A 24,158-nucleotide genomic window follows, 5' to 3' on the forward strand; every position below is an offset into this window, starting at 1 on the left:
CAATGCCCACAAAAGCATAAAATACAATTAAAAACATTAACATATAATATAAGAACCGATAAAAACATATAAAGGCATTCACTTGTGTGTGTGTTTTGTATGCTTACTTTTGTACATACAGATACATGTATACACACACCATGATGCCATGGAAGCAAAAAAATTGACATCCTGGCTAAGGCAATATCATTCATATTCAAGTTCATGTCTAGGCAGCTTACTGTCAAGACAGCCGGGATTTAAGTCTCTCCAATTACAACGTGTCTCCTAGCAGCTACTGTCCTTCCATAAATAGCACCATGTGCCTGCCTCCTTTCATAGTGTGCAGTAGATGGCAAAAAATAGAGAGATGGATTCTAAAAATACCCATCTCTTTTTTTCTCCCAAGCAACATCTTTTATGCTTGTTAGCCTACTGAAGGAGACAGAATCTTATGTCAGATTTAATGCAGAAAATAGCCCCCAGCCACATGGGACTACAATGCGCAAATCAGGATTGCCCTTCTCTCCCTTTCCTTTCCTTTTCCCCCCTCCTAATCCCCCCACCCAAAAGATGTTTAAAGATCTTTCCCGTTGATTCCTTCTCCTTTGAGGTTGCAAGCACACATCTTAATTTAGCAACAGCCAGCCCTTGAAATAGAAAAATCTATTGAGTTGTATCCCAGGGCGAAGGATATATTTCACACAATGTTACAGCAGCCGTGTCTATTTTTAGCACCAGCATGTATGAGTTATCACAGCTTGAATGCTAAGTTACGGTATACGAGAGCAGAAAGCAAGCACGCTTTAGGTTAGCAGAGCATCTCAGTAAGAGAAGGAAGAGAAGGGAAGCCCTCCCTCCCTTCATCTCTTTGCAAATACATTAAGGATCTATAATAAGATTGGCACAACTTGAATATTAGAAGGCAAAGGAATGCGTGGGAGTTGATTGCTGGCTATTGTTATAAATTAATCAACAAAATTACGGGAGCCTGGCAGAGTAAGAGTACAAGGAACGTGTGTTCCCTGAAGCAGCTGCTCTACGATGTTCCAGCTCGTAAGGGCAGCACGGATGACTCAGACAGAGATGTGGCATCGCAAAGCGATCATTTAGACTTCTAAAAGTCTATCGATCCTCCCTCCCCCCTCCCCCCAAAAGCACTCCTCATTGTCCTAATAGAGGAATGGGATTGGTTGCTTTGCCATTGTTGAAGCCCACTATAATTGGCTGTTGGCAAGAGGGCCGGAGAGATTGGCATCCGCATGCCCCTGCTGCTAAGGAGCGTGTGATGCTTTTGGCAGACGACCAGGCAAAGGTGGGCTGTGTAGTGAGCTGGTAGCGTGGAGCGAGACAAGAGAGACATACACACAGACTGATTGACTGACTGATTGTGAGAAATTGAGGGCGAGAAAGAAGATTAAGAGCAACTAAGTTGGCCTTGATGAGGAAAGTCATCTCTCTCTTCATATTTTCTGCAGAAAGGAATGACCAAACAGAACAGGAAGAAAGAAGAGAGATCAAGCAGAGGCTGACAAGAAAGGTAAGCACTTCCTACATATTCCCTATCTTGATCAAATATATGTTTTGCACAGGATTAATAACAGTTTTTTTGCAGCAAAGCATGGTTATAGCAAAAAAAGAAAGCACATCCTGGTTATGTCATCTCAGCTGCGCAAGCGTGCGGAGAGACCTGTGGGTGGGGACCCATAACTACACTCCCCCCCATCCACAAGTCAATGCAGATTAAATTGCACTGTGCCCTGGACATTGTTCAGCCAATGTGAGGTCCTGTTGTTGCTTCATTGAGCAGAGTTGCTGATTACTTTTGCTGGGCACTGCCCTGAAGCACGTGAAAGTTTAATGCAGATTCAACAGGTCTTAAAGGGATTGCATCTGCCCAACTTTAGCTGAGCTACATTGGAGCTCCCCATCAAATCCCTTTGGGGAGATGGTGGTGGAGTATAAAAATAAAGTTATTATTATTATTATTATTATTATTATTATTACTTAACAATAAATGTAGCAATCAAGATAAGGGAGGCAGTGTCTGTACTCACCTACTCAGTTATTTACTTTCCCTGTATACTTCTTGCTACAGTAGCAGTTCCTTTCCATTGGCAAGAGGTCCACAGCAAGCTCTGCCTGCAGAATAGCAGATGTATTGCTATCTGACATTCTTCAGTGCATATTCTTTCCTGTTTGAATCTGTTAAGAATAGACCTGTTGCTGTACCATCCTCTGCTTGGCTGAGCTCATCCCTAAAGCTCTATGCACACAGCTAAAGACTATAGATTTGCCTCAAATTCACAAAACACTGCAACCACGTGTCTGCAGTACCTGAGTCAAGGGGAAATACCCTAAAGCTCAGCAGCTATTTGTTTGAGTTTCTAAATATATATCTCTAACAAGCTCAGTTTGATGTTGAATTTCTGGTAATCAGATATATAAAGCATTTCTATGCCAGTAACCAGGATTATTGGCATGACAACAGTCCTCAGAGTTTCATTCAGTTCCTCGGGTAAGAAATGCAACCTTAGTAGAAGCTCTAAATATAGTTTGGCATTAAAAATGAATTGCACATGTTTCTTGAAATGTCTCTCTGAATGCATCTCCAAGATTCATTCACAAGATGTACAGAGGAGAAACAAAGCTCACCCGTTTCACACTGGACCTTGAAAAAGAAGCTCCCCGTGCATCCAGATCCCACAGCACGTGTTTAGTATCCATGAGGGAGAAGTAGGCTTGATCTGCTGACCCCAGCTTAAAATTAGGCATTTGCACTAGGGAATCACACATAGCCAGGATTCCTACACAGTGACATAAAAAGCTCAGCCTCAATTTTGTCTGGAGTTCTTCAGATCCCATCTGTATTTTTCTCCTCATTCAGGTTTTGCTTTAACTTGGTTGTTTCCTCCTGTCCTGCGATTCACACAAATTGGATTCATTTTTTTCTAAGCACTACATTTAATTACACAACTTTCCCACGCCACTCCACTATTTCCTCAGGGCTCCTGTTCATATGGAGGAATCCTATTCATGTGCACCTGTATTCATAGAGGTTCATTTCCTGCCATCCTTTCCTATCACAGGACATGTGGCTGCCTAGTGCATCAGGGTGTGTCTCTAGCTTAGCACAATCCAGTTCCTCAATGCCAAATTGTTTCACAGTGTGCATTAAGTTGTCTTAAGAGGCCAAGAAAAAAGCTCTGGTTGACTGTGACTGCTATAGGTTCCAATACCTATCTCAGAACTGTCCTTATTCTTCTTGGCTGCTCTTTGTCCAAGCCACTGCAGAACTGCTGAATGAGCAAGTTGGCAGCAGAATCTGCAGCAGGCTGGCACCACAAAGGGTATGCTAAAGAAATTATTTAGAGAAGGCTATAATTAGAGCGTCCAGCTTCTACAAGTAATCAGGAACTTTTCACAATGCATAGTTCCATTTATGAGCTTCTATATGAACCAAGACCTGTTACATTTTTCAAATACAGGGCTAAAATATACTGAATTCAAAGCCATACAAGCTATTTTGGTATAGTGCTAATCTAGCACTATTTGTACACCAGTATGATGTGTACATATTACAAATTGTGCTAGAATAGGGCTTAGTGCACATCCCAGTAAAACCAATTGGTCACCTGCATCATCATTTGAACTTCTGTTCTGATATTCTTCCACTCCACACACATATATTATAATGCCACCAGTGCCCTGAGGATGGAACCTTACATTCACAGGCAGATGTCCATGACTGGATGTAAACACAAAGGTAGTGCAAAATGTCTTGGGGCACAGGTTGCTCCAGCCACGATGTCCTTGGCCTGAGAGATGAAGGCTAATGATACACCCTTTGCTAGCAGATTATCTTTCTATAAGCAAAAAATACATGATCCTGTCCAAAATGAATATTAATGAGCATGCTTCATGAATTATGATTTAAATATGTTTATGTACTTATGTATGAAAAATGCATTTTGAGATATACAATCTGAATGGTAGGGACTCGTGATGTTATGGTGGCAAGGATTTCCTCTGTTAATGTATGAAGAACATCACTCTGGATTATGACTTTCCCCCCAGCTCTGGAACTTTGCTAAAGTTAAAACAGACACAGATAAAGGTTTATGATTCAAAACCTACAAAACCCAAAATATTGGGTGGCATTCTGCATTGCAGCTTTGGATTTATAGCCTCGTTATGGATCCATAGCTGCTAACTACTTGCCTATTATACTTCTAAACTCATACAAAGCAAATAAGAAGGTGGACAAATGAAAACTCAAATGTCCCATGTGTTATATTGCCCTCCTGATTATTTGTTATACAATACTTATGTGGACTTTTTTTTCTTTCAAAAGCTTAATCAAAGACCTACAGTTGATGAATTAAGAGACAGAAAAATCCTAATTCGATTCAGTGATTATGTGGAAGTGGCAAAAGCACAGGATTACGACAGACGAGCAGACAAGCCATGGACAAGGCTCTCAGCTGCTGATAAGGTATAATCCTATTTGTACTTACTGTGGTGTACAAGTGTTTAGATGCAGGGCATTGTACAGCTATGAGGAATTGAAAGGTTACTTTTTCAATGACTTCCAATATAGCACACTGTATGTTTAGTTATCAAAGAACCATTTGAGCAGTTTCCATCCATGTTTTCTGTAGAAAGGCAGACCATCCATGAATCATACTATGAATTGATAATGTATTTGTATACACAAAAGCCAAAGGAAGGATACTTTCTTTGGCTTTTAGTTTTGCATAGCAAATTGTTTTTCAATGAACGCTACTTTTTTACATTGAGATGCCATTTTGTGCAGATGGTATGAATTCATATTTCTATTTTGCATGTTTAACAAGGTTTGTAAGTAGGTAGTTGAGGGACCTTGTGTGGCATCTGCTTAAAGCAGAAAGGGAAAATCATTGCCCAGATCTGAAAAGTTGTAAACTAGGGCACAATTATCTGCTTGTGGCAATTGCAGAATGGGAGGCATAGCCATTTGGTTGAAATTCTGCACACAATCACTGGTAAATTATCATATCAGTAGCATAGGAGAAGCCTCCCTTCTATGGCTCAGATTTCCATCAGAACTATGAATCAAAATCTAAAGAGGTTTTCTGTACTTTTTCCTACAAATGATTTTTATAGCAAGACATCTCAATATGTCAAGTCACCCCTATGCTTTAAGGACAAGAGTTACAAAAATCTCCTGTGGGTGCAAATTCCCTCTGGAAAAAGTTGCTTTATAGTTTCCTTGTGATAAGCTTTCTATTTGCAAGGATCTTTGTTTTTAAACACAACCTATATGCAAAAGCAGCAAGTTCTACCTACAGCCAAGAAGAGATGCAATCTATCCCACTACCTCTGAATGATACCATCTAATTCTGTCTTTCTAAATCAGGCATAGAGGGGTGTGTTAGATATCTAGAACTTTCACATTCATAGAGATTTTGATTTGCAAAATTTTAGCATGTTGCAACAAGGCGTCAGTTGGACAGAATAAAAAACATCAATTTTTTTGGAGGGATGGTGTGTCTTCTCTTGCTAATTTTTAATGCTCAGTTAACCCTACTTTCATTTGAACTTTCTAGGCAGCTATTCGCAAAGAGCTAAATGAATACAAAAGTAATGAAATGGAGGTGCATGCATCAAGCAAGCATTTGACAAGGTCAGTTACTGAGCTTTTTATTTTCTGTTATCTCGAAAATGTAGAAAGTACAAAACAAAATAAACTGAAATACTGATCCCTTAGGTGGGGATCCCTTAGGCACTGCTAGGTGGGGCTGATGGGCACTGTAGGCCCACAACTTTTGGTGACACTATATTGGAAAACGAACTTTTATAAGTGTGTGCAACAGAAAAATAGCATGACTTAATCACAGAATAGCATCTCTTTGTGACACTATTGTCTCTTCAGGCCTAAAAGCCTTAATTCCACAGACTGTTAGGGGAAAAAGGTGGATTATGAATAATTGGAAAGAAATCCAGCCATTTCCTCTTTCATATACAAGTCCCAGTTTTTCAAGAGTGTTCTCTATAGAAGCTCAGAAAACGAACTCATAATAAGAAAATGGACTCATAATAAAGCACCTACCCTTAGTAGTCCTTGGATTTCTGTGATCCCTTGAAATAGAGTGACCCCATTGTATCTACCAGGGTTCAATTCTGGAGCCCATCACTGATATTAAAAATGTGGACAATTACACCACACATGTGTCTTCAGTGCATCTGAGATCATGCCATTTCCTAATATTGGGTGTGGCAATCCATGATCACTGGAAATTGCATGTCCAAATTTTGTTTACAGTAAAATTCTCTGAATCTGGAGTGTTTCCCCTCCCCTCATGTTAAACCTGTATGAAATATGAGATCTTCAGGAAAGTTAAGAGCAGTGAAACTCATAAAGTCAGGGGGCAATGTCATTACGTTGTTTCCAAATTTGAAGAGAAACAAGTTTGTGGCCACAAAAAATGTCAGCAACCTTTTTGCATATGCCTATGTTGTGACATATTGACACATCTTAAATGAAATTACCTACTGTGATACAATCTTGAGATTAATTTCTCTTCTGTTTTTACCTCTAGATTCCACAGGCCATAGAGATTTTCTTCTGAGAAGAATTTGTCTACTTTTTTGATACCACTACTGAACAAGCATCAGGGAAAGTATGAAGGTCTTTCCTTGAGGTTCAGTCAATGACAAGCTGATGTTTCAAGTTCAAGAAAGACTCTGCAGGTTAAATCTCTGCAACACATATTTAAAAGGAAGATCTACCAGAGGATGGCCTTCGCCTTGGAGCCACAATACGTGTGGGGTGGGAGGATTAGCTGGAAACGACTGAAGTCAAGCTCATCAAAAAGGAACCTACTGCACTCCTTTTACTACTTGTTTAAACTGTATTGCAGCATATCTATGGACAGGAGATGTTGTGCATGTACAGGCTTTACCATTCCAAGGCCTCTGACATAATGGACATGGCGCACACTCTCATTCAGTATTATCATGGTGACAAGACATTTGGAACTTATCACAGTTAGTTTGTATAAAACACTTAAGTTCATGTTATATGAAATTATTTACTATATTATTATTTCTTCCCCCTTTTTATATATGTCTAACAAAACACAGCTGCGGCATTTTTTGGACTCCTGTTAATTTCCCCCGTTTAATTAAATGATTACTTACTGCAGAAAACAGATCCACCAGCTTACTGAGTATGATGGTATTTTGGAGGGGGAGTAGAGATCACAGGGAAATGGAATGAAATCTGGTTTCACTTCACAGAAAGAATTGAAGCGATTTCAAATGAAGACTCGCTGAAAAGAATCTTGGGCTAGAGATGTGTAAGACTACTAAAACGAATGTCATTGGGCCAGTAACAGAGAGATAAACTTTAATATGGAATTGCAGTCAGAAACTCTTGGCTGGTATCCATCCTCTCAACATATTAGTGATGTTGCTTGTGATGCAATAGGTATGGCATAATATGATTTGTGACATGCTAGCAGTGTAGCCATCAACTTGCCACATTCTAAATCTTTTAAGTTCTGGGAGAGCTCATCTTCGAATTCCTATTTTTGCATTCCTTTGCTCAGTATATTTTGCTGATCACATCAGTGGCTGACTCACATAAACAGTATAAAACTGGTATTTAGAAGATTCTGAAGTTTGCAAATTATGCCCAATGACCAGAAATCCCTGCTCACCAAAACTAAAACTTTGTGATCTGTCTCTTTAGACATTATATTGAGACACTCAGCTGATTCACACATATACTTTCATCCCTTTGATGATCTGAATGCCATATAATGATTTGCATGTGTGAATGGATCATCATGGATAAAGTTTCAGTTCAAGCACAATGTTTTTAATGACTTCGGTTTGCATCACCAATACAATGCCAATAGTCTCCAAATCATATCACAAAAAAAATTGCAAATTAAAAACAGTTTGTCCAGTAGTAAGAGATTAACAATGTAATCCTATATTTGTCTTATCAAGAATAAGCTTAATTGAGTTCAATTGGACTTAATTCCAGTAAGTATATATGTGATTACAACCTCAAGGTTGCATTTCAAGCATACTTATGGGGGAGGAATTCCCATCTGAGTAAATAGGGTTAGGTATACTATACTATACTTTGAACCAAAAAAGGTGTCATTCTGATTGCATTTTAAACATACCTGGTTTAACATTTACCTAAATATTTCCAAGATAAATTTCAGAAAAAATAGTTCTAGTAACATGGAGATACATAAAAGGCAGACATATATGGAGTCTAACCTATTTAGCCAAATAAAATCTTCCAGTCCAAGGGCTTAACCATGAAAGTCACTGAACCTCTTGGTTTTCTTGCCTTTCTGGAACCCTAAAATAATTGAGCTGGCCATTTGACAGTACTTCACTGACAAAAGGGAGGCTAGAAACCTTCCTCTCCTCGCATCCTGATCAGCACTTGACAGTCCGTAGTTGGTGAGTGATGGACCATGCGCCTCAGTAAATGCATAGAAATAGGCCAATGGGGAAAATGGCAAAAATGCTGGAATGCTTTGTACAGCAGGCTAATCTTCCATCTACCACCTAGTTAAAACCTTCTACATTCCTAGCTGCTTATCAATTTGGCCTGAAGAGTCAGAGAGAGAGAGAAGAGAGAGAGAGAGCTATTTAAATGGGTAGTTGCTTGAAGACTGAGAAAAGACTGAGGAAGACTGGCCTAGGGAAATTCAGGAAAAAAAGTTATTTCAGAGAGAAATGGAGCAGTATAATATTCAAGAGTTTCATCAGGAGCAAACATGTTACATTTGCAATACTCTGTGGAAGACTCCACATAGCAGAAGTCAACCAACATTTGAATATATATATATATATATATATATATATATATATATATTTAAAAGGGATAAAAAGATAAATTCATGACCCTAAATCCAGCATCCACCAATATGCTACATCAGCTACTTAATTACATAACATTCCTTGGCTTGACTCCCAAAGTATACCTGAATAACTGCAGCAGCACTGATTTAAGGAGGTGTTTTCAGGTGCTGATCAGGGTGCGAGGAGAAGGATGTTTTCAGTCCCTTTTACCAGTAAGGGTTCGCAACAAGGAAGTGCAACAGGGGTCCTGCTTCTGATTGTATGAGCCTCCTTCACTGACAAAAGGCTAGAAACCTCCATCTCCTCACATCCTGATCAGCACCTGAACAGATCTCCTCCACTCAATATGTCTGCCAACATTTAGGTAGGTTGGACGGGCATCTATGATTGTGGCAACAGTGCCACAGTTGTCATTATGTCTGAAAATTGTGTCTTCTGCCATGCAGGATACAGCTGCTTCTCTATCAACTGACAATTTATTTTTTCTATCTTCTAATTGGTCTGTTTTCCCTTTCATTATTAAAATTCAGTTATATATTTGTAGATGAAAATGTACACCACACTATCTTTTTCCTGCTGCTCAAAGACAGCATCACTTTGACATCAGGTAAACAGAGTTGACCGGTGTCTTATCAGAGAGTCAGTATGGTATAGGGATTTGACCATTAGACTATGGAGACCAGCACTCAAATCCCTATTCAGCCATAGAAATCTACTGGATGACCTATGCCCCATTGACACAGCCACTTGAGTTGTCCTGATGATGTTTCAGGCTGATCCGTTTCAACCTGGAATAAATCCGACAATCCAGGTTAATTCCAGGTTTAAAAGATACCTGAAAAGGTTCGGATCTTATTGAAAAACCTGGACCTTTGCAGATATGGAGACTGTCCCCTGGGATCTCTATTCAGCATCCAAGCAAGCAGTTCCTACAGCCATCCCTCCTCCCCAGGCTCAGGCTTCCCTTTAAGGCAAGCCTCCTGGAAAGCCTCCTCATTGAAAGTGAAACTAAAGAGCTTTAATGGGGAATTCCTCCTTCCCTCTACAGTTAATTTTATTTTCAAACCCCAGGAAGGTAACAAAAATGGCTCCTATGAAGACTTTTCTTTTCTTTTTAAAGGCTAAATGGGGAGGGGGGTTGCCCATTCCTACAGATCATGAATTGGCAGTGGTGGGTAATCTGGCCACCCCCCAGCCAAAACACGTTGGGGGTTCAGTCCCCTGTGTGGCCAAGAAAAGCGAAGAAACATATCACTCACAGGTGTTGGGTGAACCATATTGAAAAGTGTTTTGTGTGTTTAAAAAGTTCAATCGTCCTTTTAAAATAACAGGTCTAAAGTACCGACTTAATTGCAGCACACTTTATTTAAATTGGAAAAGGCCACATCCTTTTGATACTCTGATGCTCCTGCTTAATCCATGACTATAGAGGGAAAAGTGTCATTCAAATGGGCTGTGATCCTGTGTTCATAGCTGTGTCCATGTAGCTACACCTCAAGGTGGTAGCCCCTCAAACTACCTTTTAAGCCATGCAGCCTGCCTCCAACACTGCCATTAAGAAGTTGCCTGTGTGTGCAAGTGCACACAGCAGAGGGAAAAGAGGAGTTATTGACATTTTAACTTTCTTTCAAGTTCTTACCTTTTGCCACTCTCCTACACAATGAAATTCAATAAGGACAAATAGAAGATACTAAAATTAGACAGAAAAAATGAAATGCAAAGATACAGAATGGGTGACGCTTAGCTTGACAATAGTCTATGAAAAGAATCTTGGAGTCTTCGAGGACAAGTTGAACATTAGCAAACAATGTGACACTGCAGCTTAAAAAGCCAATGGGATTTTGAGCTGCATCAGAAGGAGTATAATGTTGAGAGAAGTAATGGCACCCTCTATTCTGCTTTCGTTATGCCTCACCTGGAATAGTGTGCCCAATTCCGGGCACCACAATTTAAAAGAGACATTGACAACCTAGAACATGTTCAGAGGAGGGCGACTAAAACGATCAAAGGTCTGAAGACCAGGAATCCCTATGAGGAGAATCTTAAAGAGCTGGGTATGTTCCACCAGCAGAAGAGAAGGAAGACAGGGAACATGCTAATCATATATAAATATGTGAAAAAGCTGTCATGAGGAGGCAGCAAGCTTGTTTTCTGCTGCCCTGGAGACCAGGACTCAAGAGCATTGGGTTCAAATCATGGAAAAGGAGATTCCATCTGAACATTAGAAAGAACTTCTGACTGTAGGAGCTGTTCAGCAGAAGAACTCTCTGCCTCGGAGTGTAGTGGAGCTCCTTCTTTGGAGGCTTTTAAACAGAAGCTGTTTGGCCATTTGTCAAGGGTACTTTGTGCTTTTCCTGCATGGCAGGAGGTCGGACTAGATGGCTCATGCAGTCTCTTCCAATTCTATGATTCTACGGGGATGACTCCTTTTTGAGAAGAGTTAAGGTGCAGTACTTATACCGTCCTGTGAATAGATCAACCCAGGTTTTTGGGTAGATTTTTTTGGACTCAAACTGCTAGATGTATACACAAGTATATGCACTACTGAACAAACTGTTGGTCAGGTTTTTTTCCCCCAACAATCTAAAAATTTGAAAATGTAGGATTTCTTCTCCTTCAAATATTCAACATAACATCACCAGAAATATATGTAGTAACATCAATAGCTTTACTTATCAAGAGACACACTTGCAAAAATGGCTCAGGAGAGTGTAGATTTTGATCTTACATACACAGTTCTCATTCCAGTGCCAGGATTACCTGTCCTGCTGGTTGCACATGCCACTTTGAACACACATTACATGCCAGTATCAAATGCGCATATAGATATGTGCACATGAGCAGATCCTGCATATTTTGAGTTAACAGAAAATATAAATTTTGGAATCTTAAACCAAGTCATTCATTAAAAAAGTAGGTGGCCTCAGTTTTGATGATGTTATGAACTGGTTAAACTGATTGAAAGTCCCCGTCTTTGAAAAAGAAATACCAAAAAAAAAAACCCACCAGGTAAACACATTTATCAGTTTAAATACTTTATAGTAAATCTTGTATATGTTGGTATGACTGAAACCACATTAGGACCATCTAGTGGTAAGAAAATGATATTGCATATAAAAAGGAATTTCTTCATGGTGATTACTTCAAGGCTGAGAGGATATAATCACCTAAAACCCATTAGACACTCAAAAATTAGGGCCATCAAGGAATTAAAGAACAATTAAACACCTGTTTTTAAAAGTTAATTGATCTATTCACAACTTAAATGTATCATTTAATAATTAAAAACCAGTATTCCCTATTTAGAGAAAGAAACTATTTTATCCTACTATGTTGTGTCTATTACATTTCTGTGGCCAGAACCAAAGTTTCTAGAAGACAGCTTCCTGCTTAACGTATGCCCGTAGATAACACCTTGTCTCTGCTGATTATATTGATAATGTTTCATATCAAACAAGTGAATTAGTGTGGAGAGGAAATGTTTGTATTATGTAGGTAAAATGTGTAGACTTTATATTATTTTAAACTTTTAACAATAAGGCATTATACTGGGCCTATCTCTATATTGATTTTGTATTAATAGTCCAGGATTATTTCCAGTTGGCTACAGCATAGATGGGGCTCCTTGGTGACACAAAGGGTTAAACTGTTGAGCTGCTGAATTTGCTGACCCAAAGGTTGGCAGTTCGAATCTGGGGAGCGGGGTGAGCTCCTGCTGCTAGGCCCAGCTTCTGCTAACCTAGCAGTTCGAAAACATATAAATGTGGGTAGATCAATATGTGGGTAGATCCCGCTTTGGTGGGAAGGTAATGGTGCTGCATGTAGTCATGCTGGCCACATGACTTTGGAGGTGTCTATGGACAACGGTGGCTCTTCGGCTTAAAAATGGGGATAAGCAGCACCCCCCAGAGTAAGACATGACTAGACTTAATGTCAGGGGAAATGTTTACCTTTACTTACAGCATAGATATACAAATAGCTTTATATAATAAAAGCTTGGTGAAATTGTCACTATTTTCATGTCTGACAGGCCTCTTTAAACATTATTAGAAAACCATGGCTAGATTCAACTTCGGTTAGGGTGGCTTGAAAAGAAGACTGGAAACAACAATGAAAATGGGTTATCAGTCATGCTGAAATTATTCTCTAGTAGCAGAAACAGCAAGCCGTTCGGGTTAGCTGACAAGGAGCATGAATAGGAAAATGATGTTGCACTGATACTTGCTTTGAACAAAATGCTAGATTGCATAGACCCTTCGATTGAATCAGCATGGCTCTATGGTAGAGAGGACTCCTGTGTGAATAGAGAATCACCAGAAATTAGGAGAAGGGGTGTAGGAGAAGCAGAATTATTTTCCTAGAAGGAGTGGAAGCAACTTCTATTTCCAGAGTCAACAGAGTTGGAACCAACTAATAACTTCATTCATTTTTATTTGACAAATAAGGAAGATGGCCCAAGCCACTATTTTATTGTTTATGTTAGAAAAGATACCAAAGGTGTCCCCTTTGACATTCTGTGTCATCAACAAACAGATAAGTTTGGCTGTGTCATCAACAAACAGATAAGTTTCATTATTATAGCAGATATTATGTGATCTCTACTCTGAAGAATATGTGCATGGGTTGAGGATTTTAAAATCTTAGATATGGAATGTTATCAAAATCAAGTACAACATTGTTTATTTTAACAGCTCTTTCTTCAAAGTGGACTCCATAGTACATTATTCAGATCATGCATTGCTGTATAAGTTATTGAACTCATGAAAAGATGCAGATATATCTTACATATGTTCATTTAGAAATACAGTTCTGCACTTATTTCCAGGTAAGTGTCTCTAAGAGAGTATCTGCAGACAGATGCTTCAGCCAGAAAATAAAAATAGCAACATGGAAAACATTCCTGTTACAACAATAACAAATACTTTGAAAGTTTTATCAGTCTTTTGAATAAATAGTTTAATCTTTATAACAAAATTCCATTATTTTAACCATTTCCAATACAGTTAAGAGATGTTAAAAAGGTTTGACTATAAAAATTGTACTTAAAATCATGTACTGTAGATAATGTAGATAAAATATGCACAAATATAATTTTATTTGCTTTTAATAGCAAAAGAAAAATTTAATTACAACCTGAATTTCACAATGCATACATTACTGCTACTATTTCCAGTGGCAGATAGTAACATACTCAAAGACTAAACCGGATTGCTCATATGTAGGTCTATTCAAATCAATGGGGCAAATTAAACTTAAATGTCTGTTGTAAGCATAACTACATCTGGATCCAACCATTGGTGCCATCATACTTTGGGGCAGATGCTCAGACTACCTCACTCTCAATCAGGGACATGTTCCCATAACAGCCTGTTAAGAAATTGATCACCAGCAGTGCATCTTAGCAGACTCTAAATATAGTAGCTGCTAATGTTCACCAAGCTTGAACAAATTGGCATTCAAAGTCTGCAGTCTTTGATTCTCATTGGCTTCCTTGGTTATTTCATGCTAATTGAAATCTGCCTTGTTTATGGTGTCATCTAAGTGGAATGAGCAAGTCCTACATTTAAAACTATTCCTTCTCTAATCCCTCTTTCCTACTGCTCTTCAGTGGAGTATTTGTGGATCTTAACCACCGGCCCCAACTTCCTCATCACTTGTGCCCTTGCTTTGTTTGATAGCACCCCTACGGATTATATCCTTCTATGACTAAAAAAATATTCCAATGGCTTTTAAGAAATTGCAAAAATACCCCTTTTATCTACAAAAATCATAGAAACAGTGAAAAGATTTCATATAAGAACTGTCTGCTGTCTATGCTGAGATTTAAGCAACTAGTAAATGTTCCATTCCTAAAATATGGGGTCAATCTAATTACAAAATGCATAGTAAGCACATACACACCCTTTTACTATGTTAGAAATGTCGGCTTTCGTCCATAAAGAGTGACTGGAGACCTTTGCGAACATTGAGCAATTCCTCTTCATGCTGTGATTTTAAAAAATCATATTAGATTTTACTTTTAAAAATTATTTTAATAAACAATATAAAGATAATTATAATGCAAAATGAAAAAGATATTTACCATTTCCTTAAGAAATCTTTCTTGGACTCCCTTCAAATGTGCTTTCATTTGATGCATCTAAAATATAACCAAAACTTTAATTCAATCTTTAATCCAGTCACCGAGGGTAAGTTCAAGTCATGTGACTTCACAGTGATTTCAAAAACAATCAGCCTTCTCAGAGTCTCAGTACAATATTGCTGGAAGATAGGCGTTGCAATACGCTTTGAGAAGAGTCTATCCCCTTCCAATACATTTATCTATAGTCTCTTGGATCTACTATGCTCCTTGATTCCAAACTTCTGAGAATGGAAGTATACCCCCCCCCCCATTTTGTCAAAGAGTTATGTGGTACATTTCATTGTTGCTGAACATTTGTCTTTAGTTTAATGTCTAATATGTCTAATATTAGGCATGGTTGCTAGACCAACCTATCAGATAGTGTGTCTACTATCTGAAAAGAAACAAGCTGAGAGTAACAAAGCAGATAAGTGACGTATGTGAATAATTCTGCCATCGTTTGTGAGACTGATTTAGTGTCCAAAATTTATCACGGTAGAATTATCTGCTGTCGGCCAAGACCAAATGGGAGGTTGCAAGGTTACATGCTGATACATATAAACAGGAGATGGAAATCAGTTAATTAATATTTCACCTTTCTCCCAAGAGAGGATTCACAACAATGTATACCATTTATAAAAACACAATCCAATTAAAACACTTAGTATAAAATGTAAAACAAAAATATTTTGGGGTGTGAGATGCCTTTAATTTAAATTGGCCATGTACCTGATTTCAAGCCTGCCTTAAACTAGCTGCATTCTTTTAAAAATCTACTAAAGGAAGGAAAAGGTAGACAGTGCCAGGATATAAATGTGATAACAACAAAGAAGCCACACAAGCCTTTTATAAGTAGATTTTAAGTTTTGTAAATTTAAACAACACATTTGTGTATGAAATGTGTGTGTGTGTGTGTGTGTGTGTGTGTGTAATATGCTTACAGGGGAGCTGGAATTGAGCTTCTTTGTTGTCAAGTAACATGCAAAATAGTCACTATCTTTGCACACTAACCATTTCCAAGGAAACATCAAATATTTGTGTTAGCTATTTTTTCTTAAATTATCTGCCACTGAAATTGGCACTTTCTCAACCACTTCTTAAAATCTTAATGTGAAACAGAGGGCATTATTTCTGAAACGAGAATCTCAGCATGAGAATGCTTTGCTATCTTCCAAATGCACTGATTACTCTGTTAGCTATACTTTTGGGGACACTGCAGCCTAATACTGTTGTTAGTTTTAACTAAAGTAGATCAATTTTATTAGCTGTATTTGTATACATGCTAAGTAGCCATCCAACTGCTCATTGAACAGGTCTATTTTAGTAGATACTGACAGGATGCCAACTGAAAATGGAAGCTACTACAAATTAGGTTTTCTTTCTTTCTGTGCATTGATATAGAAATGACATACCTCAGAAGTAAAAACAAATTCCTCACAGTCAGCTGTATCATAAATGTTCTTTTTGAATGATGTTTTAAGATTCTGGAGCCTTAGAGGGTACAAATCAAAATGTCATTTAAAAAAAAATAATTTTTGGATTGTACAAGTAGAATAGAACATATCTACATTTCCTTATAAGGATGCTTAGATAACATCAAAGACAACTTATACAATATGATAAAGTTAGCTAGAAGATAAACACCTCCTCCCAGAGAAAAACTACAGCATTCATGAGCACTGGGCAAGATGATGCCCATCAGCGCTCATCCTGCCCATGCTCATCAACGTATCACTCCAGGCAAGGTATGAAAAAAATATGCTATGGGTTCGGACTGATCCACATTTAGCTAATCTCATTGACCACTGTTGCATTCTAGAACTGGTTCCTGGGTTGCTTGTGTTGACGTGACGTAGCTAAACTAGCTCTTTTTAATCCATATCCGGACTCAGTTTGAATGGCTGTGTAGAACTGACCATACACTGACATAGTAGTCTAAATACTCTTGATAGCCCAACTAGAGTAAACTTATTGAATCGGTTGATTTACTTATGTAAAAACTAACTTAAATAAGTGTACATATTTATTTATTTATTTACGATATTTCTATCCCGCCTTTCTCAAACCCGAAGGTGACTCAAGGTGGCTTATAACCAGGCAGCCATTTGATGCCTTAGAAATATACACTTAAAACCACATTTAAAACAAATTAAAATGTATACACAATAATACCTTTAAAAACATATAAAACCAATATTTAAAACCAATACATATACCTCCTCTATATTTGTTGTATCCCCCCTGTTCTTTTTGTCCCTTTCTTCTAGATTTTAAGTCTCATAAAGTAGAGCGCTATTATCAAGCACTATGTACATTTGTTTACATAACATCATGCACATGATGCTTGAGAGAACAGGAACGTACATAACAATGTAATAAAAATAGCAAATGTATTGATGATGATGTGTTCCAATAATAAGAAAGCACACTGACCTTTGTTGCTCGTTTTTGTTGTATGTGCTATATGCTTCACATTGCTTCTTTGAAAAGTTCTACAATTACATGTAACATAAGTTTGGATTTTAAGTTATTTACTGTTAAAAAATCTCACAGTTCATTTTGTACTTTATCATATTACATCTATAACAGTAGCAATAATATTTCCATCTCTATCAAGCTTCAAGACCCTGAAACATAGATAACTGAAACTAAGGGAACCCTAGAGATGTGCACCTTCGGGTAACTTAATCTTTAACATGAATGAATTAAATTCTAGTTAAGTAAAATTTGGTGATAGTTTCCCTAAGAGGAGAGCTGGGGAATGACTTATGATATTCTTTTCCTCGGAGGTTTTGTAGGAAGCTTCATATAGTACTTCATTATAAAGAGTTCCCAGAATCTTCAAACACTTCAGAGGGAGGGGAGAGGAGGAAGGGTGGCAGGGAGAGAGAGCAAGAAAGACTTACTATTTATTACTAGGGAGAGGAGAATGAACAGAGAGAAAGACTAAATAAAAACCTTAGTGGGATCCAGAGTGAGAGAAAAGTGAGAGGAGAAAATTAAGCAAAACTAAAGGGTAAGAGCCACAAAGCTATCTAGTAATTAAGCTGGAGATAGGTATGGGATACTCATTTTACTAGTGGACCTACAGGCAATGTTGCATGAGGCTTCCCTGTGTTGGGTATTGGATCTTTTCAAATGGGAATGAAAGGGAAGGGATGTGAACATGAGGCAAGATGAGAGTGTGAGATGAGTAAGAGTGAAAGATTGAGTGAAAAAAAGATAGAATGAAAGGAGAAATGGGTGACATAAGAAAGGAAGAGATTGAAAGGGAAGGAAACCCAAGGTAAAGAACTAAGGGGTTTTGTACCTCTTAAAAATGGGTACTTTGGCTACTTAATTGCAGTTTCTATTTGCTTTCACAATGACTGAAATATACATAAGAGACCCTCCTATATGTTCCACCAGTAGTCATAATACAATCTTGGGAGGATACGAAGAAGGCCTTCTTTGCTATGGAACCCTGATGTGGAATATTCCCTGCTAAGAGGTTGGATTTGGTGTCATTTCAATACCAAATAAAACCCTTGGGGTCTAATAGATTTTATTCAAATCTGCATGTGCATTTCACACTGCTTTAGCCAGCTCTAATTATCACTTTTGTCAAATTATTTAAAATGTTTTCTGTTTAAATTATGTGTGTACATTTTAAAACTGGTTGAAACATGCTGCCTATGGTGGAATATAAATAGCTGAGATGTTGAAGCAAAATATATAGTTAAGACAGAGCTGTATGCAAGTCCCTACAACCAATCTAAGAAGCCAGGAAGGAGCACTGACATAGAGATTCCTAAGGCAATGGAAGAGTGAAGAATCATTCTCCACACACCAAAAACCAAGGGCAATTTCTGACAAGCAGCTGCAAGGACCATTGCAACTGTTTGTCACAAAACACTGCTGGTAGAAGAGGAGACGCCTCCTCACTCATCTCTTCCTGGTACAATGACAATAAAGATGAATTCAAACCTTTTCAGCATCATAAATCCAGTTTATGAGACGGTAAACCAGTGGTTCTCAACCTGTGGGTCCCCAGATGTTTTCACTGTCAACTCCCAGAAATCCTAACAACTGGTAAAGTGGCTGGGATTTCTGGGAGTTGTAGGCCAAAACACCTGGAGACCCACAGGTTGAGAACCACTGCTGTAAACACTGGGCCCCCTGGTTAAACCACTGAGCTGCTGAACATGCTGACTGAAAAGTTGGTGGTTCAAATCCGGGGAGCGGGGTGAGTTCCCGCTACTAGGTCCAGCTTCTGCCAACCTAGCAGTTTGAAAACAGGCAAATGTGAGTGGATCAATAGGTATCACTTCTGCGGGAAGGTAACGGTACTCCATGCAGTCATGCTGGCCACATGATCTTAGAGGTGTCTATGGACAACACCAGCTCTTTGGCTTAGAAATGGACTAGACTTAATGTCAGGGGAAACCTTTACCTTTACATTTAAATCAGTGGTTCTCAATCTGTGAGTCCTCAAATGTTTTGGCCTTCAACTACCAGAATCCTAACATGCTGACTGAAAGGTTGGTGGTAAACTGACTGGGATTTCTGGGAGTTGTGGGCCAAAACACCTGGGAGTTGTAGACCAAAACACCTGGGGACCCACAGGTTGAGAACCACTGCTTTAAACACTGTACAGGATTATAGCCAAATATCTAAATAAATATTTACCTAAATAAAATCAGGCACAAACATCAGTGACTACATTATTTAATAAAGTGTTTTAAACTTTCCAAGAAACTGTTCCTGAGCATACTATACATTACATCTGATGCATTTCTCTGTTTTGACATTCTAAAGCCAACAGATGTTGCCACTTATCAGACTTTTAATGTGATACTTGACCCACAGCTTGCATATCTGGGAAAATTTACAGTAATGTGAATTAGGTAAGCAAGAACATCCTGAGTTGCATTGTCATTACTTTTCAAAGTATGCTTCATGCTGCCTGGTGTATTTAATGACCCTGATTTTGGACCTTTGCACCCACACAGAAAAATGTTAACAGGTAAAGGTTTCTGTTCCATATCTCTTCATCAGAGTGCTCTTAAGAGACAAGAGCTACCTGATAATCTCAACAACAAAGTAATCGTGATGATAACTGCATACATGAGTCAGCCTTCAAACAATGCACAGTGTGAGCTCTGGAAGAATTAACTGATGTGTAATGGCTAAGTATCTGTACAATTTTAAATTATGATGGAGGGCAGATTTCGATAATTTTGAGCCGCAGGGAATGGCAGGTAATAAATTCAATACAATTATTACCATATATTACAGATGTTTTTGCCTTCTAACAGCAGTTTAAGCAACACTTCTTTTTAACATTCTACATTGAAGTATAATACCAAATTCAGATAGTTGAATATTTCTATGAATACAAGAACATACTGAAAATTCCTTTTCCATATTCCTTAATGCTTGTGAATCTCTTTCAAAACTTTCAATCTCTTTAATCAGATGAGAATGAAGATTTTCCAGCTGTTGATCCCTGCAAAAAAATTAAAAAATAAATACAAGATCAACTAGAAGTATGCCAAAAATAAGATCAGGGTTTTATTCAGATCTTGATTGTGCCTACCCAGCTCTAATGCAATTATTTTGGCAGTCCATGATATCTAGAATGTCTGCATAACATTTCAACCAGCTTTCACAACTACAAATATCCTCTCCCTAATTCTGCCCACACCTCAGCCTAGCTGGGACCTTCTATGTAATGTATTTAGGAGCCTGTAGGGGCTGGCTTGGGAAGGAGGAGCCAAGGAATTTTTAATTATTCCAGCCCAAATGCTCATGTACAAAAAAAACATTCATTTATATCAACACGCTATACTGATTTTAACAAACTACTGCACTAACCTGTGCTTATGTAATTCACTATTCATGGTATCTATATGCTGGTGAACTGTTTTCAATGATAATTTTGTAAAATTGTCAATTCTCTTTGCTCGGCTCTGAAAACAAAAAAATAAAAGTAATCTTCTTAAAAATTACAAGGCCCATTAAAATGCCTCCATATATCATTTGCTGGGCAACAACAGAGGAACAGGACGTTTGTCCTCACATCTTGCTTGCGGACTTGTGTATACATAGGTGACCGCTTCAAAAATTACACAGGCAAACAACTCGTCTTTTAATTTGTTGCCTCTGAACAGTCCTTACTGTCAAATCCTGATACAATCCTTTTATTTTATCTCCTGGTTGGCCTTGGATTCTGACTTAAGTGTTGTTCAAATACTATGTTTTTATTAAGGATACCACTAGTTGTTTTTTGTTTGATATCACGAGCTCTTGGTACAAAATGGGATAATGTTATTTATTTATTACATTTATTACATATTTTTCTATGTTACATGAATCACTGTAATGTTACATGTATTACTGTTATTGAATAGTCAAACACTGGCATACTTTGAAGTCAAGGTTGACCTGGATTTTGAATGGCATACCGGCTTATAGCATAACATGCTGAGCTGCTGTTTATAAAAGAATACAGTCTGATATTAGATCCATTTGGGAATTCTTGCTTGTCCTTTGGCAGATGTTCAAAAATAAGGTTGTTTTATTCCACAACACATGATGATGAAAGGCCATAAAGGCTTGGAAGTTTGTTCCTAGGCCACAATCCAACATCACCACAGCATAATATAAATATCTCCAAGCAGAGATGGGTTTCTCTAGTATTACTGGAGAATAGTCCAGCATTACTTCAGTAGTCATGAATGTCTTTGCTAGCTGAACTATAGTGGGCAACATAGATATAGAGGCCACTAAAGAAAAAGTCTGTTTGTCAAATATTTATTTATTTATTTATTTTACATATTTGTATCCATTCCTTCTCACCACAGGCGATATTGAATTCTAAATAAACCTGAATGTTGAATCCTAAATAAAAGGGCCAGGGCATTGTACCTCTTACCCAGTTAGTTAGCCATTCAGACTTTTTGCTTCATGTATATAGGTGTAGTGCCTCTGTACTATCAGAGTATAGTTGTCATGAAGGAACAAAATTGACAAAATAACTGTGTGAATGGGCACTATTTGAGGCACAACTCTAAAAGGGTATCCACCAAAAAAGAAAAGAAAATGTTATATAAATAAATAAAACAAAATTGATACTACAGGAACATCAAGAAGATACTTCCACACACCCCTCTAGCCTCCTGTGAATATTTAATGAGGTTATTAATGTGGCAGTTGGATGAGAATTAAGTAGAAAAATGGGAACATTTGGAAAATAAGAGTTCTATATCATAAAGGCAGAAGTTATATGGGAACTGAACAGATTTCAAGAACTGTCTACATTACAAGCTGCACCTTAAGAAATATCAGCAGTATACGGACTCCAAACAGATACCAATAAAGATGTACATTAGATATACATAAAAGGTTCACCTGGATTTTTCTAGAAAGCTCTTTATGAAACTTCTGATAAATCATTCCTATACTTGAACTGTCAGCATCCCAGCCATCTCCATCAAATACAGATATGTCATTGACAGATACAGTAGACGTACTTTCAGAAACTGTGGGGGGAAAGACAATGTAATACGACACATGCCATCTTGCACAATCTTTTTACTATGGCAGTCGTTTAGACAGATAGTCCTGTAGTCAGGTGGGGCAGCCAGGTTTCTAGATATTTATGGATATTTTCTCCCAGTATCGGACCTATGGAAGCATTGGAAGGTCGCACATAGCAGCTGCCAATCCCTCCATTATTCTCTGGTGGAGAAGATAATAGACTGAGATCTTGAGGAAGGAAAGACTCTAACAAAACTAACAATTTTGCCTAATTTCTCAGGAGAAGAGTAAAATGCATCTGGTTTGTTAGGGAAGAATAAAAAGAACGGAAGGGAGAAGGGTAGATGCTCAATGCAAAAAAACATAAAAAGAATGTTGTGTTCCTGCTAGTCAAATTTGACAGGCAGGCTAAACCCAGACATTATGGATTGGTCCTTCCATCCATCCTGAGAACAAGTATTTTAATTTTAGGTTCTATTTGAGGAACAACCTTGTATAAATAGTCTAGAAAGATCAGTGGAAAAATAAATGCCTGAGGGTTCCTTAAGGGCACCTATTTTTACTCTTGTTCTTGACCTATAAATTATCTTTTGCATTGGACAATGAAAAGAGGAAATTAACAAAATAAGCCATTACAGAAAGAAGCAGTAATTTTTGAAAATGGCTCCAAGGTTGGGGTTTTTTTTTACCAAGAAATTACAAAAAGGCATCATAATGAGTTACATAGATTGAGAAAAAAAATAAGACCAAAGCTAGTCTTTCTCTTACTCTAGGGTTGATTTTATTCATCAAGTACTCAAAGAAAGGGAATGAAATATGTATTGTTGAGGGCTTTCATGGCTGAAATCACTGGGTTGTTGTAGGTTTTTTCGGGCTATATGGCTATGCTCTAGAGACATTCTCTTCTGACGTTTTGCCTGTATCTATGGCATGCATCCTCCGAGCTAGTGAGGTCTGTTGGAACTAGGAGAATGCCTCTAGAACATGGCCATATAGCCTGAAAAAACCTATAACAACCCAGGAATGAAATATATTATGATTGTGAGTATAGTGGATGTTTTAAAAGAATAAAGGTGAATTTATGTTATCTTTTCCAAATAACTTTAAATTCTCTTTTTGTTTCACCCTTTAGCAATACGAATTCCTACTGAAAAAGGTAAATTAAACATTTTTTTAATTTCTTACTACAGACAAATGATAATAAGACATTTTCATAGGAAGAACTCTGCAAACAAATAATTCTAGTTAAGAATTTTTTGCACTGATCTTGCTATGAAAATGTTTTGAACAAAAAGTGAACATTAAAATGGGATTAAACTATTGGCAATATCAAAATGATTTAAAACTATACTCTTTTAAAATACCATTAAATATTTAAAAAGCAACTAAAACACTTCAATCTAAAACAATTCAAAACCATCAATACAGTCTACAAGTAGTTTCATATAGAAATATACTGTCTGCTAAATAGCCTGGATCTGAGCCATACTGGGTTTTTAAAATCACTATCAGAATTTGAATTGTACCTGGAGACAAACTAGCAGCTAGTGGAGCTATTTTGCTGGGGGAATATGATTCCTGTAATATGCCCTAGTTAACACTAGCTGCAGCTCATGGTACTAGCTGAAATTTTCCAAGCCCTTTTCTAAGGTAGCAGCAAATT

At 37.8% G+C, this 24,158-nt stretch overlaps 2 protein-coding genes across 8 annotated transcripts in view; one reads left to right on the forward strand and one right to left on the reverse strand.

Moving 5' to 3' along the window:
• Positions 1-7,170, forward strand: part of PHACTR3 (phosphatase and actin regulator 3) — a 275,922-nt gene extending 268,752 nt beyond the window's left edge. For all 7 annotated transcript variants that reach the window (XM_067468215.1, XM_060772011.2, XM_060772015.2 and 4 more), the window contains 4 exons: positions 1,458-1,519; positions 4,334-4,474; positions 5,568-5,644; positions 6,561-7,170. In XM_067468215.1, the coding sequence (XP_067324316.1) occupies positions 1,458-1,519; positions 4,334-4,474; positions 5,568-5,644; positions 6,561-6,576 (296 nt within the window). In that variant the 3' untranslated portion in view covers positions 6,577-7,170. The remainder of the gene's footprint in view (positions 1-1,457; positions 1,520-4,333; positions 4,475-5,567; positions 5,645-6,560) is intronic.
• Positions 7,171-13,311: 6,141 nt separating this feature from the next.
• Positions 13,312-24,158, reverse strand: part of SYCP2 (synaptonemal complex protein 2) — a 53,348-nt gene continuing 42,501 nt past the window's right edge. Inside the window, exons 33-39 of the mRNA XM_067467116.1 lie at positions 22,367-22,497; positions 20,831-20,925; positions 20,363-20,462; positions 17,408-17,466; positions 16,387-16,465; positions 14,936-14,992; positions 13,312-14,838 (exon numbers count right to left, since the gene is read on the reverse strand). Of these exons, the coding sequence (XP_067323217.1) occupies positions 14,767-14,838; positions 14,936-14,992; positions 16,387-16,465; positions 17,408-17,466; positions 20,363-20,462; positions 20,831-20,925; positions 22,367-22,497 (593 nt within the window). The 3' untranslated portion in view covers positions 13,312-14,766. The remainder of the gene's footprint in view (positions 14,839-14,935; positions 14,993-16,386; positions 16,466-17,407; positions 17,467-20,362; positions 20,463-20,830; positions 20,926-22,366; positions 22,498-24,158) is intronic.

The sequence above is a fragment of the Anolis sagrei genome, chromosome 4 (genome assembly GCF_037176765.1).
Source record: "Anolis sagrei isolate rAnoSag1 chromosome 4, rAnoSag1.mat, whole genome shotgun sequence".
Lineage (NCBI taxonomy): Eukaryota > Metazoa > Chordata > Lepidosauria > Squamata > Dactyloidae > Anolis > Anolis sagrei.